This window comes from Schistocerca nitens, chromosome 11 (assembly GCF_023898315.1).
Source record: "Schistocerca nitens isolate TAMUIC-IGC-003100 chromosome 11, iqSchNite1.1, whole genome shotgun sequence".
In the NCBI taxonomy this organism is placed as follows: Eukaryota; Metazoa; Arthropoda; class Insecta; order Orthoptera; family Acrididae; genus Schistocerca; species Schistocerca nitens.
In genome coordinates, this window is record NC_064624.1 from 8,986,250 (window position 1) to 9,005,948 (window position 19,699).

The 19,699-nt window shown below is 49.3% G+C and overlaps 1 protein-coding gene across 1 annotated transcript in view; it reads right to left on the bottom strand.

The window, feature by feature from the left end:
* LOC126213336 (uncharacterized) overlaps positions 1 to 16,069 on the bottom strand; it is a 35,951-nt gene extending 19,882 nt beyond the window's left edge. Inside the window, exons 1-5 of the mRNA XM_049941030.1 lie at positions 15,970 to 16,069; positions 3,890 to 4,044; positions 3,188 to 3,779; positions 2,808 to 3,124; positions 2,607 to 2,747 (exon numbers count right to left, since the gene is read on the bottom strand). Coding sequence (XP_049796987.1) covers positions 2,607 to 2,747; positions 2,808 to 3,124; positions 3,188 to 3,779; positions 3,890 to 4,044; positions 15,970 to 16,069 — 1,305 coding nt within the window. The remainder of the gene's footprint in view (positions 1 to 2,606; positions 2,748 to 2,807; positions 3,125 to 3,187; positions 3,780 to 3,889; positions 4,045 to 15,969) is intronic.
* Positions 16,070 to 19,699: the final 3,630 nt, after the last annotated feature.

Genomic DNA, 19,699 nt, shown 5'->3' on the forward strand with positions numbered 1-19,699 from the left:
CTAACAGCAACCGCTTCCAATGTAGTTTGAAGAGGAATCCACGCGCTAGCAATGTCTGTACGGACCAACGTACAAACGCCACCAGAAGCCCGCAGGGGTCCGACCTGATTTCGACAAAAAACACGGAACCCACAGAAGGTCGGTGAGTGATCAGTGAAATGAGACTCCAGTAGAACCACACAAGCTGTAGAGTAAGACGAAATAAGGGATTTCAATTCCGGAAGGTGACGGTAGTATCCAGTACAATTCCATTGGATAACCACAGAACGTTGATTTAAATGGGGGTTGAACAGGCTAAAGCCAGGCATACTGCCGGGTCACCACCCGTCACCGCCAAGGATGGGGCGACATCCATGGACGACAGGTCAGAATCTGGTGGTGAAGCCGTGGATGGGAGCTCTGGTGACACCAGAATGATTGCCATGACAATTATCACACACAGGAGGGGTAACACAGGGACCCCCCCTCACGGAGTGGACGTCCACAGTCACCACAGAGAGGGAACTGCGAACAGCGGGAAGACATGTGGCCAAAACGCAAGCACTTAAAACACCTCACAGGAGGTGGGATGTACAGCTTCACATCATATCGATAAACCGTAATCTTTACTTTCTCAGGGAGGGTATCCCCTTCAAAGGCGAAGATAAAGGCACCAGTATCAATGAAATTGTCCTTAGGACCCTTCTGAACACGTCGAACAAAGTGAACACCCCGCCGTCCGAGATTAATAATGAGGTCCCTGTGAAAAATCACACCACGAACCATATTCAGAGGGGTGTTTCTCCTCAGGCGAGACTTGCCGACAAGACTCACCGCAGGAGAAACACCCCTCTGAAGATGTCCAGCGCAGCTCTGGACGAAACGTTAGGAGCTGAAGAGATTCATGGACCACGACCTTACATCCCGGAAGGTTTACCAGAAGATATGTCATCCGGTCGTGGTGGTGGTTAGTGTTTTAACGTCCCGTCGACAACGAGGTCATGAGAGACGGAGCGCAAGCTCGGGTTAGGGAAGGAAATCGGCCGTGCCCTTTCAAAGGAACCATCCCGGCATTTGCCTGAAACGATTTAGGAAAATCACGGAAAACCTAAATCAGGATGGCCGGAGACGGGATTGAACCGTCGTCCTCCCGAATGCGAGTCCAGTGTGCTAACCACTGCGCCAACTCGCTCGGTCTCATCCGGTCGTGAAAGCCTTCATACTATGATCATATTTAGAGACTTGTGGGGGGTAATGGATACAGGAATTGTGCCAAGATGGATACAGGCACGAAGGGCCGCAGAGTGGGCAGCTGAAGCAGTTTTGATCAGCAACGAACCCGACCGCATCTTGCTCAGGTAGTCCACTTCGCCAAACTTTTCCTCAATGTGTTCCACAAAGACTACAGGTTTGGTATTGGTGAAAGTATCCCCATCAGTCCTGGTGCAAACCAGATAGTGGGGGAAAGGTTTCGCCCCTAGCCGACGGGCCTGACCTCTTCCCAGAGGGTAGCCACGGAAGATAATGCTGAAGGGGTACGAGAAACAGCACTGGAAGAATCAGTTCCACGCAGAGAGACGGCCGCAGAAGAACGGCCAGAGTTCTGAACCCGTATGTGTTTGATTTGCATAGTGTCCGCCCCGATACCACCCACTCCGATCAGGGGCTCTCCTCAGATGCGCCTCCCAGCCACAGCAAGTGCTGTCTGGCACAGCGGCCATTGCCGGGAGTTCCGATGCTCCAGAATGACGAGCAACCACTCCGAGGCTCGCACGAGGTGGTCACAGCTCAGGTATCAGAAGTGTGATCCCTGTGTGTTCAGGAGGCTCAACCTAAAGGGTACATAGCGACCCCACCACACGGGCTGGCTATGCACCCTAGCATCAGACGACGACACGAAAGAACAGGTGGAATGAACTAGGAGGGCACACGTCGGAGACACTAGGTAAGGTGCTCACACTACGGAAGAGAAATTTAGTAATGGAGGTCAAACCCCAGAGGGGGAGCAGGGAGTGCCAAAAGGAGGTGGTGGTTACACAGCAAAGGTAAATTGCAAAACCAACAGAACCAGGAGGATACTGGGGGCCAACATAAGCAAGGACACCAAGAGGAGGAGAGCAGAGGGCGAGGGGGAAGGAGCAAGCAGGGGAAAAGAGGGGAAGAGGAAGCCCCGGAAAGAAGGAAGGCTGCAATAGCTCAGGGCCCTGTGCTCGCCACGCACGTATCCACAAAAGAGTTGTAGACCCCCTGGGAAGATGAGGAGGTATTTAACAGAATTGGAGAGAAGAGAAATTAGTGGCACAACTTGACTAGAAGAAGGGATCGGTTGGTAGGACATGTTCTGAGGCATTAACGGATCACCAATGTAGTATTGGAAGGCAGCGTGGAGGGAGACGTAGGGACGAATACACTAAGCAGATTCAGACGGATGTAGGTTGCAGTAGTTACTCAGAGATGAAGAGGCTCGCACAGGATAGGGTAGCACGGACAGCTGCATCAAACCAGTCTCTGGACCGAAGACCACAACAAGTCACAGTTGCCACTAGTGTGCGAGACTCGAGAATGGTGCGAGGGGCTGAGAGAAGAGGGAAAACCGACCCGAGAAAGGACAACCTGTAGCCCCGTACGCGATACTGTGCATAATGGAACTTTTGTAGTAGAGATGAAGATGGAGACATGTAGAGACTGACGGTGCACACCTTGTGAGAGTCCAGGTCGAGGATCTCTGCTGTGGCTTCCTCCTCCGTCTTGACGGGCCTCGGCGACGCCTCGCGAGCGCGCCGCTCCACGTCGGTAGGCGAGGGCTGCGGGGCCGGCGACGCCGACGCAGACGCCGAGGACGCCGAGGCCGGACCGCCGTTGGCGGCCGACGGGGCGGCCACGGACGGCGTGGGCGGGTGCGCCGACGCCACGTGGTCGGCCAGCGCGCGGTCGCTCTCGCACACGTGGCCGCAGCGCTCGCACTGCGCCGGCGACGAGGGCGGCGGCGGCCTCGCCTGGGCCTGGGCCGGGGGCGTGCCCGCCTGCGGGGGTGGCGCGTGCTGGCGGTACGGGTGGAAGCGCAGGCCGGAGGCGGACGGAGTCGTGGAGGACGACACGCCCACGTCTCCGCCACCCGGCACGAAGTGGTCCGGACCCGGGGAAGCTTGGTGGTGGTGGTGCTGTTGCTGCTGTTGTTGGAGTTGCAGCTGGTGGTGGTAGACGGGGCCCTCCTGCTGCTGCTGGTGGTGGTGAGGCAGCCCGGGGAACAGGGATCCGCTGCCGCCAGAGAAGGCGGGGTGCAGGGCCGGGTGGAAGGCTCCGCCGACCGAGGACGGCGACTGCGCGGGCACGAAGCCGAACTGAGAGGCCGCCGAGGGCTCGAAGGGCGAAGGCGCGCCCTGCTGGGCGTAGTAGCCCCCGGAGGGCGGCCTCGGCGGCCCGGGCCCGGGAGATCCCTTGCTGTCCTCCGGCGACGACTGCTGCTGCTGCTGCTGCGCGGGCCTCCGCCGCCGGCTGTTGGCCGAGGTGCCGGCGAGGTGCTGGTGGTGGTTGTTGTTGTTGGCCTCCTCCCCAGGGACGCCCCTGGCGGCGGCGGTCGCCGTGGTGGCCCACTTGCTGAGCAGGTTCTCCTTGTGGTAGTGCAGGTGGACGTCCAGCGACTTGACGCTGTCGAAGTAGAGGCCGCAGTCCTTGCAGTGGTTGGCCGGGCCGCCGGCGGACGCCGTGGGCGCGCCGTGCGCCGCCATAGCCGCGTGCTCGCCGGGCTCTGCTACACTGCCACGGAGAAGCGGCGACCACTCCCGAACACAAAAGTCGAACTAAAACGGGAGAAAAGGGGGGAAACGAAAAACGCCCGGCACTAAGTGTGCCCAGCGAACTAAAAAAGTAAAAGAAAGTCAGTGGAGACTCGTCTTTCTGCGCTTCATACTCGTCGCACTAGAGCACTCTCTTCCTGCGGCGCAGTGGCGTCCAGTGGGTGACAGGAACGGCGCGCCTCATGGCCGGCCCTCTGCGTCACGCGGCGCACCTCTGCGGGGCTATGGCCACTCCGGACCGGGATGCGCCAGCTCCGGCTCCCATGTCCTGCGGGCCAAACACATTCCGTTAGTCCATCACCTCCACTACCAGCTGTACAAGCACGAAGCCGGAATTCCCCTACAGATCGCATCTGCAGCGCCATCTGCTGTTGACGAATGTCGAGACACAGCAACCCGAGTACTACAGAGTCCGCCCGGCTAGCCGCGCAGTCTAACGCGCTTCTTCCCGAGCGGGAAGGCGTGCCGGTCTGGGGCACGGATCCGCCGGGCGGGTTAGTGTCGAGGTCCGGTGTGCCGGCCAGCCCGTGGATGGTTTTTAAGGCGGTTTTACATCTATCTCGGCTACCCTTATTGCGCCTCAGTTACACCGTGTCGCCGATTTCTGCACAAACACTGTTTCCACGTCCGTGTACACCACAATTATTGTAAGACGCAAGCATTTAGGTGACATTCGTCTATTATGAAAGGCTCCCTGATGGGGGGAGGGGTCCACTTGGAACCGAACCGCACAATAACCCTAGGTTCAGTGCGGGGTGGCGGTGGGGTGGGTGGACTGCTGCAGCCTGTTGGGTTGTGAACCACTGACGGCTACGGGGGGACGAAGCCTCTCCGCTCTTTCTAAGTCTCCAGCTTCACACACAGAATCCAAGTTCCACACATCGGTGTCTGCTGTAATCGTGTCAAGTTTATTGCCCACGAACTACGACTTGCGGGCAGCATTGGTCTTCTGTTATCATTTGAACAAAACTGCTGAAGAACCGCATCCAGTGCTTCTCGAAGCTTTCGTCGAACATGCTGTTGGGAAAACAGTGTTTCGAGTGGTTCAAAATGTTCAGAAGTGGCGATTTTCACGTGATACACGACGAGCACGGGAAGCCGCCGAAAAAGTTCGAAGACAACGATTTGCACGCCTTATTGGATGAAGACGATACTCAAACTCAACACGAACGCGCGAAACAATTGAATGTGACGCAGGAAGCCGTTCCTCTTCGGTTGAAAGCTATGGGAAAGGTACAGAAAGTGGCAAAATGGGTTCCACGCCACGTGAACTGAATCAAAGACGCCAGGCAAATCTGAAGACCACTTGTGAAATGCTACCCGGCACATACAAAACGAACTCGTTTCTACATCGAATAGTGAAAGGTGACGAAAAATGGATACATTTTGAGAATCCTAAGCGTCCTAAATCGTGGGTGAATCCAGGCAAACCATCGACATCCACTGCAAGACAAAATCGCTTTGGAAAGAAGACAAATATCGTGTTTGGCGGGATCATAAGGGTCTCGTCTATTATGAGCTGTTAAAACCTGGTGAAACTTAACACTGATCGCTACGAACAGCAAAAAGATCGATTTAAATCGGGTCAGGGAAACAATCGAGGCGTTCCGCTGGGAAATCCTAGGGAATGCGCCCTACCCTCCACGCTCGGCTCGTAGGGTTATCATCTACTTACATCACTGGCATACGCTATCGTGAACAGCGCTTGTTTGCACGAGAATGGCTCGCTGACTGGTTCATTTCAGAAGAAGAACTGCTTTTTTAGCGTGAAATTTATAGCATGGCCGAGAGGTGACACAAATGTATACATACCAATGGAGGATTATTTCGAATAAAATACTGTTTATTACTTTCAATAAACAGACGCGTAATTATTCCAACCAAATTCCCGTTCCATAGTTCTACACCTGGTAGGAACACGAGTACACACAATACGCTACAGCAGTCCATTACCTGTCATATCGAACCCCCTCTGACCAATATGTTACCAGTATACTCCCCAGATTCTTTGAAGGGCGGAACTTGTACGTATGGAACAGCTTGAAACTTCTGCTTACTTTACAGATGAGTTAACACGTGACCTGTTGGACATTAAACACGTAATCGAAGGGTCAGTAAGGTTTGAAACTGCGTTTAGTTCGTTGCCATTCACTACATGGCTTCATTCTGAAACACACGGCTACGAGCGCGGGGTAGCCGCGTGGTCTTAGGCGCCTTGCCGCGGTTCGCGCGGCCCCTACCGCCGGAGGTTCGAGTTTCGAGTGTGTGTGTTAGCGTAAATTAATTTTAACTACTGTGTAAGCCTAGAGACCGATGGCCTCAGCAGTTTGGTCCCACAGGCACTAAACACCACACGGCTACAAATTGGAACCCTTACACTACGGACTGCTGAAACGATTTCGTGAACATTTAGAAGGGAAAGAACAAAAAAGACCCCAGACACAGGAGATGTATGTGGAGACCTCTACACACACGTGGTAGCTTATCCGTTTACCGTATCCCTAGAAGGATGGATATCACATCAGCTTTATGTTCAAAAGGTAAACAAAAAATATGTTCGAATTGTGGGGGATGGAGTGTAGCTGCTCCGTTCAGTACACTTTATGGAATCGTCGACGGCAAGAAGTGGGACAGAAGTGAGAGATTTATGAGAATCGTTGTAGCATAGGGAGATCTGTTGAGTATATGATGTGTGAACGTATAGAAGAATCTGCGAGGTGGTGTTTGTCAATAAACCACATATTTATTAGTTACGGACCAAGGAGCAGTCTCGGTAAGATAAGAATTATTCAGGAGTTCAGATACTGGAGCGGCAGACTAGCCGCAGAGAGAACACGCGAAAATGAGTGGGTCTAGGGAAAGCCATAACAAGGCAGCTAAACTGCCTTGTGGAGAGCAATTCTCCAAGATTTGCAGCAAATGCTTCATGAACATCATGCATTGGTCAGGCTGTTCAAGACTGCTTTAGAGCGCATGCCAAGTGATGACTATAAAGTTGTAATCAGAGCAGATAAAAGACCAGCTGGAACACATGAACGCACATTTAATGCTCCAACAATCGACGAAGTGGCAATCCTGATTGTTGGTGAAAACTTGGAAACACGTGATATTGTGCTTACACGACGCAATACTAGGCAACTACAAAGAATATATGAAACACACTGTTCGTATGACGCGTTACAATACCCGCTGATGTTTTGGCAAGGAGACGATGGATATCACTTTAGTATCAAAATGATTAGTCCATTGAATGGTAAGATCAATATCATTGTTTTCATTTTAACTTGATATACATTTTATTCTGTTTGCTTTTGGTACACAAAAAAGTTGTCACTCCTAATTTAGTAGAGAGTAGCTGTATGAGTCGTTAACCTATTAGGGGTTCTAAAATACAATTTTTACTGTATTTGTTTCAGGTGAGGAAACTACCAAGAAGGTTAGTTCGATGAATTATTACCATTATCGTTTGATGATTCGTGAAAATTCTGACAATCATTTGTTGCGATTTCGTCGACTGCTTCAACAATACTGCGTTGGCATGTACGTTAAAATCGAAACGGAGCGCCTGACTTTCATCCGGTTGAATCAAGCTAAATTGCGTTCGGAAGCGTATATTCATTTACGCGATGCAATAAGCACAGAAGGAGATTCATAAAATGTTGGTCGATTGACTATTTTACCAGCGACATACACAGGTAGCCCGCGTCATATGCATGAATATGCGCAAGATGCAATGACATATGTTCGTCATTATGGTCGGCCAGATCTATTCATTACATTTACATGTAATCCGAAATGGATGGAAATTATTCAATTGATGCTTCCCGGACAAACATCAAGTGATCGACGCGACATCACCGCACGGGTTTTCAAGCAAAAAAATTCGGTCACTAATAAATTACATTGTTAAGCAACACGTCTTTGGGATTACTCGATGCTGGATGTATTCAGTCGAATGGCAAAAACGAGGTCTACCGCATGCTCACATTCTAATTTGGTTAGTAGACAGAATTCGGCCAGATCAAATAGATGACGTCATATGTGCGGAGATTCCTGCTCCTGAAACCGATCCAGACCTACATGATGATGTAATCACGAATATGATTCATGGACCATGTGGCACTATCAACCGCCAATCACCGTGCATGGTCGACGGCAAGTGTTCCAAACGGTATCCGCGAAAATTCACGGCAGAGACCATTACAGGCAACGATGGTTATCCATTGCATCGGCGTCGATCGCCCGATGATAATGGTAGAACTATCACAACTAAAGTGAAAGAAAACGATTTCATAGTTGACAACAGTTGGATTGTTCCATATTCGCCACTTCTTTCCAAAACATTCAAGGCACATTGTAATCATGAGTATTGCAATTCGGTCAAATCTATTAAATACATTTGCAAATATGTCACGAAAGGGAGCGACATGGCGGTTTTTGGTATCCAAACATCCAATATCAACGATGAAATCACGCGCTATCAAGTTGGTAGATATGTGAACTGCAATGAAGCAATTTGGCGTATATTCCCATTCCCTATTCACGAACGTTATCCCACTGTTGTACATTTGGGGGTGCATCTAGAGAACGGTCAGAGAGTATATTTCACAGCGTCGAATGCTGCTCAACGTGCCGAAACACCTCCAGCGACAACACTGACCAGTTTCTTTGCGATTTGTCAAAACGATCCGATCGCACGAACGTTGCTTTACTCGGAAATGCCACGTTATTACACTTGAACGCTACATCGAAGAAATTTCAACGTCGGAAGCAAGGCGATGCAGTTCCTGGTCATCCAGATATGCGTTCTGCTGATGCTCTTGGTCGTATTTACACAGTTCATCCGAAGAATGATGAATGTTTCTATTTGCGGTTGTTGCTGGTACATGTTCGAGGGCCAACATCATTTGAATCACTACGAACTGTTTCGTGCAGCATGTCAAGAGCTGAATTTGCTTGAAAACGATACTCATTGGGACACGACAATCGCTGAAGCAATTATTTCTGCATCTCCAAGTCAGATACGCACATTATTTGCTATCATCATTTCGACATGCTTCCCATCGAACCCACGTGACCTGTGGAACAAATACAAAGATAACATGGCAGAAGACATTTTATATCGAATTCGTGTCAGCTCAAGAAATCCCGATCTTGAGGCGAATGAGGAGATGCATAACCAGGCTTTGCTCTTGATCGAAGATATGTGTTACCTCATGTGCGGCAGTTTGTTAGGTTAGGAATGCCAGCGCCAGATCGCGGACTGAATGACGCATTTAATAGAGAATTGGAACGTGAACGTGAATATGATCCACATGAACTAATCCAATCAGTTCAAACGAATGTACCACTGTTGAATCCTAAGCAGAAGGAAGTCTATGATACACTGATTAATGCAATTGATGATGGAAATGGTGGCTTTTTTTTATGCCCCCGGTGGAACTGGGAAGACATTCCTCATGTCATTGATTTTGACCACTGTACGTGCGAGATCCGAAATTGCGGTAGCAATTGCTTCTTCTGGAATAGCGGCCACATTGTTAGACGGATGCCGTACGGCTCACTCAGCGTTAAAATTGCCATTAAACCTTCAAACTACTGAACAACCGACATGTAACATTCCGAAACACTCCGCAATGGCCAAAGTTTTAGTAGCATCAAAAATCATCATATGGGACGAATGCACAATGGCGCACAAACGCGCATTGGAAGCACTAGACCGAACATTAAAAGAACTGCGCAATGACTCGAGATGTTTTGGTGGTTCAATGATTTTATTATCTGGCGATTTCCGACAAACACTACCAGTAATTCCAAGATCTACTGCTGCCGACGAAATAAACGCTTGCCTCAAAGCATCAAATCTGTGGCGATATGTAAACAAACTTCAACTGTCTGTAAGTATGAGAGTTGCATTGTTGAACGATCTATCTGCTGATGATTTCTCGAAGCAATTGCTGACTATCGGTAATGGCAGTGTTCCTGTTGACGAATCGAGCGGTTTGATTTCATTTCCTCCAAATTTTTGCAATTTCGTCTCATCAAAAGACGAGCTTATCAACAAAGTATTTCCGGATATCATTGCTAACCACAAAAATACTAAATGGTTAAGTGAGCGAGCAATTTTGGCAGCTAAAAATAAAGATGTAGATGACCTCAATTTTATAATTCAAAATCAAATCGTAGGTACTCTGTATTCATTCAAATCTATGGACTGTGTAACAAACGAAGAAGAAGCCACAAATTATCCAACTGAATTTTTGAACTCCTTGGATGTGCCTGGTTTACCACCGCACAATTTACAACTGAAGGTTGGCTCGGTAGTCATCATGCTTAGAAATTTAAACCAACCAAAACTGTGCAATGGAACGCGTTTGGTGATAAAACTGATGAGCAATGTGATTCACGCGTCGATACTTAAAGGAAAATTTAAAGATGAGGAAGTTCTTATTCCAAGGATTCCGATGATCCCAACAGATATGCCCTTTCAGTTTAAACGAATTCAATTCCCGATTCGTCTTGCCTTCGCCATGACGATCAACAAATCACAGGGCCAATCCTTGACTATTTGTGACCTCAATCTAGAAAATGCGTGTTTTTCTCATGGTCAATTGTACGTGGCATGCTCACGTGTCGGCGAACCATCCGCATTATTTGTTCTTGCCGTTTACCACAAGGTGCTTGAATGAAAATCCGATTAATGAATTAATCAGAGTGTATCCCAACCTGCACAACATAGTTTTCAATGATTTTTTTCTGACATGTGTTTGAAATAATAATTATTATTATTATTTTAATTTTTATTCTCATTCTGTATGTATTCATCATCATTCATCAAAATAAAATACTTTTATATTTCTATCCATATTAATATTATTTTGTTCAAATGGTTCAAATGGCTCTGACCACTATGGGACTCAACTTCTGCGGTCATTAGTCCCCTAGAACTTAGAACTAGTTAAACCTAACTAACCTACGGACATCACAAACATCCATGCCCGAGGCAGGATTCGAACCTGCGACCGTAGCGGTCTTGCGGTTCCAGACTGCAGCGCCTTTAACCGCACGGCCACTTCGGCCGGCAATATTATTTTGTATCGATGAATTACGTTCATCAAAGCCTAAATTAGTTCAGCTAAAAGGTAACACGACATTCATTGACTGTTAGGCGGTACGAAGTTCGCCGGGTCAGCTAGTGTAAGAGATAAAATAACAATGTCAAGAGAAGAATGGTAACAAAGGACTTTCTGTAATGCGATGTATTTTATCTCCATGCGGTTACTGGCCGAGGAGCACCCACAAATAGCTTGTTAATTGGATACAGGGAGACCGAGGACAAGAAAAATGTAGGTGACGAGAGGTGCCATGACTAGACGCTCACAAAATGAAAAATTAGTGGCACTTACGACGCGACACGTCGCCCTATGTACACCAAACAAACTCGCCCCATACGTGAACAAACACGTGCAAACGGAAAAGGTGTTGCAGCCATGGCGAAAATCTTGACAACTACCGAAATGTGGGCAGACTTGCTGAGTTGGTAAATGTAATTATCACCTATATGTACAATGTCAGTTTACTTAAAACAGTATTTTCCCTGGGGCCTTGGTACACTGTCGGTACCTACGGCAAGAGGCCGTAACACTTCGCCACACACCTGATCCACTAGTATTAAAGGATGAGCGAACCTCCCCTCGAAAATTACAGCAGTTCCAATCAACGCACGTGGCCTTTCTCAGCCAACTGTTATGGGATCCAGCCATTAGCGCCGACAGGATGACTGTTATGGGAAGGCAAAGAAAAAGGCATCTTACTCAAGCAATGTAAAAAAGATGTGAAATTTACACCGAAAAGGAAATGGATAGTTCTCGCAAGATAATATTCAAGTAACGAAGTATTTTAGAAGCAACCCGCACTCCCGACGCTAAGGAATCTAACTCAAACGGATAAAACAGCTTGAAACTTCACAAATACTTTACTGAGTTAAGCACGTAAATCATTTATGGTAGAAGACGCAAAGTCGTACTCGTAATTATGAGTCTATTGCCTTTATTAGTGTCGCACTGTCCGCTGTGTGAGTAAACCAGGCAGCCTGCGCTACGTTGCTCAAGAACATGCAAAGTAACCTCAACAGTTTGTAACGAACTGTCTTTTCGATCTAGAAATCAAAGGGAAATTGTACATAATATGTTCCACCACAGGTAATTGAAAGTCAGTATAAATTGTGGGACAGTTCGTACAAACTACGTTTGGCGAGACTTCTATCAAGGTGTGTGTTACTAATGAACTACATCTCTGCTCAGTAGTAGCAGAAGTTATCGTCGGACTCCCAACTAAATGAAGTCAGCTTAAGATCATTACTCGCCGCCGTCTACTAACCCAGTGTTCCGACAACTTGGACTTAAAAGCTGACTTAATTAAGCGCAAGACAGTAGATTAGTCATTAGCAGTAGACTTTATGTTAGACCGACATCCAGCTCAGACTGTAACGCCGGCCGCGGTGGTCTCGCGGTTCTAGGCGCGCAGTTCGGAACCGTGCGACTGCTACGGTCGCAGGTTCGAATCCTGCCTCGGGCATGGATGTGTGTGACGTATGCTGGTCTACAAGGAGTTGTTGAATATTAATGGCACTTATGGTTCTGTTCCAGTTGCAGGTACCAGTAAGAAGGTATCCAATCTCAAGAAGATCGCGAGTATATCTGTATTGTCAGGTCCTAAATACTTTTTAGGTCTGAAATTGAATTAGGTTAGTTAGGTTTAAGTAGTTCTAAGTTCTATGGGGCTGATGACCACAGCAGTTGAGTCCCATAGTGCTCAGAGCCATTTTTTTTTCAGACTGTAACATTCCACCAGTCAAAACAAACGCTACTACAAAAAAGGTTCCATATACAGACTTCTCTGCTGTAACTTGCGGCAACTAAATATCTCGAAAAAGACGGATCGTACGGAAACTGTTCTAGGTGAAGGGAAAGTTATTACCAGTAAAGGATCATCTCTCTGTGGTAGAACTGGCCTCTCCTAACCACCCCCCTCGCGTCGGCGGGGTCAGCTTTGCAATTTTCAAATGGGGAACCCCATTTTTATTGAATATTCTGTTTCAACGAAAAAAAATACCCACGCTTTACTCAAACCATTGTTTCCCATTCGTGGTAGATGACGCAAATATCAAAAGTGCCCGTTTTTGCGATCAAGGACACTTTTGATTCCATAGTTCATTGAAGATGTAAATATAAAATTGCGTTTCAATGATCTGTCGTGTCGAGAGCGCGAGAGGGCGAGAGCGCGAGAGGGCGAGAGGGCGAGAGGGCGAGAGGGCGAGAGGGCGAGAGGGCGAGAGGGCGAGAGGGCGAGAGGGCGAGAGGGCGAGAGGGCGAGAGGGCGAGAGCGCGAGAGGGCGAGAGCGCGAGAGGGCGAGAGCGCGAGAGGGCGAGAGCGCGAGAGGGCGAGAGCGCGAGAGGGCGAGAGGGCGAGAGGGCGAGAGGGCGAGAGGGCGAGAGGGCGAGAGCGCGAGAGGGCGAGAGCGCGAGAGGGCGAGAGCGCGAGAGGGCGAGAGCGCGAGAGGGCGAGAGCGCGAGAGGGCGAGAGCGCGAGAGGGCGAGAGCGCGAGAGGGCGAGAGCGCGAGAGGGCGAGAGCGCGAGAGGGCGAGAGCGCGAGAGGGCGAGAGCGCGAGAGGGCGAGAGCGCGAGAGGGCGAGAGCGCGAGAGGGCGAGAGGGCGAGAGGGCGAGAGGGCGAGAGGGCGAGAGGGCGAGAGCGCGAGAGGGCGAGAGCGCGAGAGGGCGAGAGCGCGAGAGGGCGAGAGCGCGAGAGGGCGAGAGCGCGAGAGGGCGAGAGCGCGAGAGGGCGAGAGCGCGAGAGGGCGAGAGCGCGAGAGGGCGAGAGCGCGAGAGCGCGAGAGCGCGAGAGGGCGAGAGCGCGAGAGCGCGAGAGGGCGATAGCGAGAGAGCGATAGCGAGAGAGCGATAGCGAGAGAGCGATAGCGAGAGAGCGATAGCGAGAGAGAGGGGGGGGGGGGGGAGAGAAAAAAAATAGCTACCAGCGAATTACAAATGGAATCTGGCAGTTCAGCCAAATAACTGGTCACAGCAGTCTATAGGGGTATGAAATGGAACTACCACATAGGCTGAGTTGCAGGTAAGTAAGCGGCGGATGTAATTTCATTGGCAGAACACTGTGAAAATTTAATCTGTTTGCAAAGGAGACTGCTTACAGATCACTTCTCCATTGTGTCGGAATACGGCACTACGTTCGGCAACACCTATGTAAAATAAGGGTCTGGCACAGTTGTTAGATCGGTTAGTGATGCTACAATGGCAGGTTATCAAGGTTTAAGTGCGTTTCAACGTAGTGATATAGTCGGCGCACGAGCGATGGGACACAGCCTGTCCGGAGTAACGGTGAAGTGGGGACTTTCCTGTACGACCATTTCATTTCACCAGTGTACCGTGAATATTGGCAATCCGATAAAACATCAAATCTCCGACATCACTGCGGCCGGAAAAAGATCCTTCAAGAACGGAACCAACGCCGACTGAAGACGATCGTTCAGCATGACAGAAGCGCAACCCTTCCGTAAACTGCTGCAGATTTCAACGCTGGGCCATCAGCAAGTGTGAGCGTGCCAATCAGTCAACGAAACATCACCGATATCGGCTTTCGCAGCCAAAGGTCCACTCGTGTACCGCAGATGACGGAACGACACAAATCCTGGGCCCGTCAGCACCGACGTTGGACTGTTGATGACTGGAAAAATCTTGCCAGGTCGGACGAGTCTCGTTTCAAATTGTATGGAGGGGATGGATGTCCACTGGTATGGAGACAATCTCATGAATCAATGAACCCTGCATCTCAGGAAGGGACTGTTCAAGCTGATGGAGGCTCTGTAATGGTGTGTGGCGTGTGCAGTTAAGAATGATGTCCGACCCCTGATTCATCTAGATACAACTCAGACAACTGACATGTACGTGCATCCATTCGTGTCCACTGTGCATTCCGACGAACTTGGGCAATTCCAGCAGGACAATGGGGCACCCCACACGTCCACAATTGCTACAGAGTGGCTCCAGGAACACTCTCCTGAGTCTAAACACTTCTGATGACCACAAAAATCCCCAGACATGAACTGTATTGAGCATATCTGGGATGAATGAGATTTTCACTCTGCACCGGAGTGTGCGCTGATGTGAAACTTGCTGGCAGATTGAAACTGTGTGTCGGACCGAGACTCGAACTCGGGACCTTTGCCTGACGCGGGCAAGTGCTCTACCGACTGAGCTACCCGAGCACGACTCACGCCCCGTCTTCACACCTTTACTTCTGCCAGTATCTCGTCTCCTACCTTCCAAACTTTACAGAAGCTCTCCTGGTTCGCAGGAGACGAGATACTGGCAGAAGTAAAGCTTTGAGCACCAGGCGTGAGTCGTGCTTAGGTAGCTCAGTTGGCAGAGCACTTGCCCGCGAAAGGCAAAGGTCCCGAGTTCGAGTCTCGGTCCGACACAGTTTTAATCTGCCAGGAAGTTTCATATCTGGGATGCCTGGCAACGTGCTGTTCAGAAGAGATCTGCACCCGCTCGTAGTCTCACGGATTTATGGACATGCCTGCAGGACTGATGGTGCCAGTGCCCTGCAGCAATACTTGAGACAGCAGTGGATGTCACGCCACGTTGTGTTGCGGCACTTGTGCGTGCTCGCGTAGGCCTGCACGATATTAAGGAGCTGTACCAGTTTCTCTGCCTCTTTAGCGTATTAAAAACAAAAAACAGTGGCTAGCACACAGGCACAATCATGTAGAGAACAGGGGCAACAGCCCCCTTTCATGTTCCAGCTCCCACCGGGGCACTGTGTCCGTCAACCTACTTTATCATAGACCGTGCGCGTGTCGAACAGAGAATAGTCCATCTAGCTCTATTGTTCGGGGTCTGCAATTTTAAGTGATGGCAACACTAGGCGTACCCTTTACAGATCAATGAGCGACCCCGGTGACGATAAACGCGCAGCCCTTGCAGGGCAGGTCGCGTGAGCGAGACAATGGCCCGCGGAGGATTTTTGTGGCGGGTAATTGGCAGCCGCGCGCAGCGGGGAGCCCCTCGAGCTGCTGCCACCTGTTGCAGCGCCACGCCCAGGTGTCCGGCGCACGCTCCGCCGCGTGTCTCAGTCTGCTGGGCACGTGCGTCGCCACGTGTCGCGGCACTTACCCACGTGCTTTTTTTTCCCCCTCCTCGCTGCCCACACGTGGGCAGCCGACTGCGGACAACTGGGCCCTGGTGTGGCGCCGTGCGGCAGGTCGCGGCGCATGCGTAATGAGACGTAGCCAAGTAGTGAGGGGGGAGGGGAGGGGAGGAGGCGCGGGGAGTGGGCACGCAGCTCATGTACAGTGCAGTCACACCTGCGCTGGAACAGGACCGGCGCAGAGGGGTAGCGTGCCGGTCAGACGCAGCGGGCTGGTCATTAATTACTCGCACCAAGAGACCTTACGCCTTGTTACTGGCCAAGGAATAAAACAGCGGCGTCGCCGAGAGGCAGTTCATCTGGAGTTACTGAAGTCCGCCACAAATTCCGTCGGATTATTGAAGTATGTAGGGCAGGTAAAATCGTGACACTGGAAGCAATATTTATGTCGCAGCTGAGAATTAGAAGTGTGGTATCGCCGAGAATTGACGGTGCCGCTAGGAAGTCATTGGATCTCGATAAACGCGAGCAGCAATATCGCGATACGATAAACCGCAATCGCGATAGGCTACAATCCAACCTTCATTAAAGTCGGAAACGCGATTTCTCCTCCTCACACGAGGCATCACAACAACGTTTCACCAGGCAACGCCGGTCTACTGCTGTTTGTGTATGAGAAATCAGTTGGAAACTTTCCTCGTGCCAGCACGTTGTAGGTGTCGCCACCGGCGCCAACCTTGTGTGAATGCTCTGAAAAGATAATCACTTGCATATCGCAGCATCTCCTTCCTGTCAGTTAAATTTCGCGTCTGTAGCACGTCATCTTCGTGGTGTAGCAATTTTAATGGCCAGTAGTGTACTTATATGAACAGACACAATATTCGTGTAAGTATATATCTTTCATTTCCGGTTCATACAGTGTCAGCTTCAACGGTACAAAGCAGTTCTCGAATATTCGGACATTTTTGTCCGCCTTTGAAACTTCTGAGCGCTGTCAAGGATCAGAGTTGTCATTCACGTACGTGATGATACAAACTTTAACGGATGATGGGGAAGGGAAAATGTATCAATCTGAGGCAATGGCAAGGGGCCCGCAAGTCGAAAGGTGTAAGCGAACATCTGTCTCTCCGGCACATCTCACAGTGAACATACTGCAAGCTCTATCCTTCCATATTTACAGAGGACGTAGTATGGGCCCAAGACAGTAAACATGAGCTCTGGAGTCGCTACCTGAAGAGCTACGGGCACTTTTTCATCTTTGCTACTGTGAAACGTCTCTTCTACTGACGAAGTGCTCACAGGTCTTTAGAGTATGCGTTTTAAGAGTCCACAATTACCGGACTTTCTTTTCTTGTTTTGGTCCATACTACCACCTCTAAAAATATGGAGAGCCCCAAGATCTTACAATAGAAGCTCCGCTGTGAGTCATTTCAGAACGATAACTTCAGAATAACTTTCGGCTCGATCCCTCAACTCAGATTGATACATCAACCCCGAAAGTTCCTGACAACACAATCACTCTATATACAACTTCAATTGTATAACTGTAAAGAATTTCGCTGTGAAGTGTCCAATATTAGTATACTTTCTCACGACCGGTATTCCGGTGTTACACCCTACTCACTATGCTAACAGCACAGCAACACAGTACAGAATGCTTTACGCTTTGTCCCTGCGTTCTCATTTCCTTTACTACCGAAGGTATTAACAAGTTGAAATTTTGGTAGACATTTTCGTACTATCAGTGTACGAGGGATGGCACTGTGGTTTTCGGCTACCATAAATGTAATCAGTCATACGCTACTCATAACAAAGTTTTAAAAATATGAAGAGTAATGTTAGTCGACGTCTCCTGTTCCCGACCAACTCCAAAAATAATAGTTTCCCACCGCAGTTCCGTGAACCTGTGCGACGCCGCATGTGTCGAGTTGTCCACCGTAAACAAAATCATCTCGGACCAGCTATGTTGCGCTGTCGTTGAACGAATCTGGGGATCTATTAGTGATTTCCAGTGCATAAAATAACAGGTTAACTGGCGGTGTAATGGATAGTTTTTCCAGACGCCTCTCTGTGCAACAGAGCGGACGCGAACCAGCGGTCTACTGTGACGGGTGTTTGCAGAATATCTGCGACACGCAGAAGGTAGGGCGGGAAACCCAGAACCCAGTTGCCTCTGTGTTCACGGCAATTAGGGCAGATGGCTTTCGGGGAACGGCCGGAGGGAAAGAGAAATGTTGTGAAATCCTTAGCATGTGGCAAGCAGTGGATGGGGGGGATAGCAATGTGTGCGACGTGACATCCAACATGTCGGCATTAAATGATGCCGACCGTGTAGACTTACCGCACAATGCACCTACCACTCACAGCTCTCCAAGTGCCGAATCACGCATTGCTTTTAGAGCACCTCAACAAGAGCCACTGGACAGCGCAACTCGTTACCTTGCATACTGCAACCCGACTCTACAGAGCGTCAATGAAAACTGTTTACAACATACCATAGTGGTGTAGGCGAAATCGAGACAAACAATTTGATATAGGACACTGCATCAAGCCGTGAAATAGCATCGATTGGCCTACAAAAATTGCCTAACCTAAAGTGCATACATGCTGCGCGAGATTTCGACTAAAAAATTGTCTCACGGGGGGGGGGGGGGACGACAAAGTCTGAATGAACTACGCCTATGGCAACAAAAATGCAAATCAGCTTTTTTTTTTTAGGTCTGATTTGACTGGGCTATATGTTTTTGTACGGGGTGACTATTGCTTTGTTTCTGGGTCGTAACGTTAGCGGCATGACTCGTCGCCACAAATGACCTTTGCTGCAAAATCTGGATCAGGCTGCAGCTGTTGTTTCAATGCACGACATCTATCAACAAGTCGTTCGGCAGTCAGAACCTGACCAACAAACTTGGCGGCAACCGGTTTCATTACCAAACCTTCCCTTAAAATTCGCTAATCCACTAATCTGACAGTAGATCAGTTGTCTGTCGACGATCTGTGAGCACAAGGTCTCGATTTTTTTTCAATATTTTCGTCGATTCCGGCAGTTGATAGACGTTCAGAACGATGCTTGTGATCGATCGACATTTCGCCATTTTTAAATCGAGCAAAACACACGTGCACTTGTGTTTTTCCCACAACGTTACTTCTGTAAGTTGTTTTCAACACAATCAGTTTCAGCAGTATTTTTACCGAGTAGAAAACAACATTTCACAGCTGCACATTGTTGACTTACACTTTCCATCACAAAAAAGAAACAAGAAAAAAAAACAGCGCCAGCAAGAACACTCACTGCAGATAAACAGAACAAGCCAGATCGACAACATAGACGGCAATGAGTTGCGCTATATACGCCCAGCGGCAGAATTCCGTACTACACAAGCTCCGCCCGCGGAATTCTTCTTTCTAACACACTTTCTCTACAAATTAAAGTCTGGTACAATTTCTAAAAATGCCTCGCACACTCCGCTATGCAGTGGTGCGTGCGTAGTTCCAAATGTAGATGTAGAACGCCAATTCCTAGCTACGGCGCACAGCAGTGGCGTGGAACCGCTTCTGTGGAAGCCAGAGGGAAAGAAAATGAGATTCGCAGAACGTACTGCTTGATGGAAGACAAAGTGTTTCCTCGAGTTACGAATCTCTCCCGGGCTGAATGAGTTTCCCATTAAAATGACGTAGCAGATTTCGCCGAGCTGTAACCACTCGTAAAGGAAACTCACAAAGCAGTTTCCACTGACCCGACAGCGCACGGTCAAT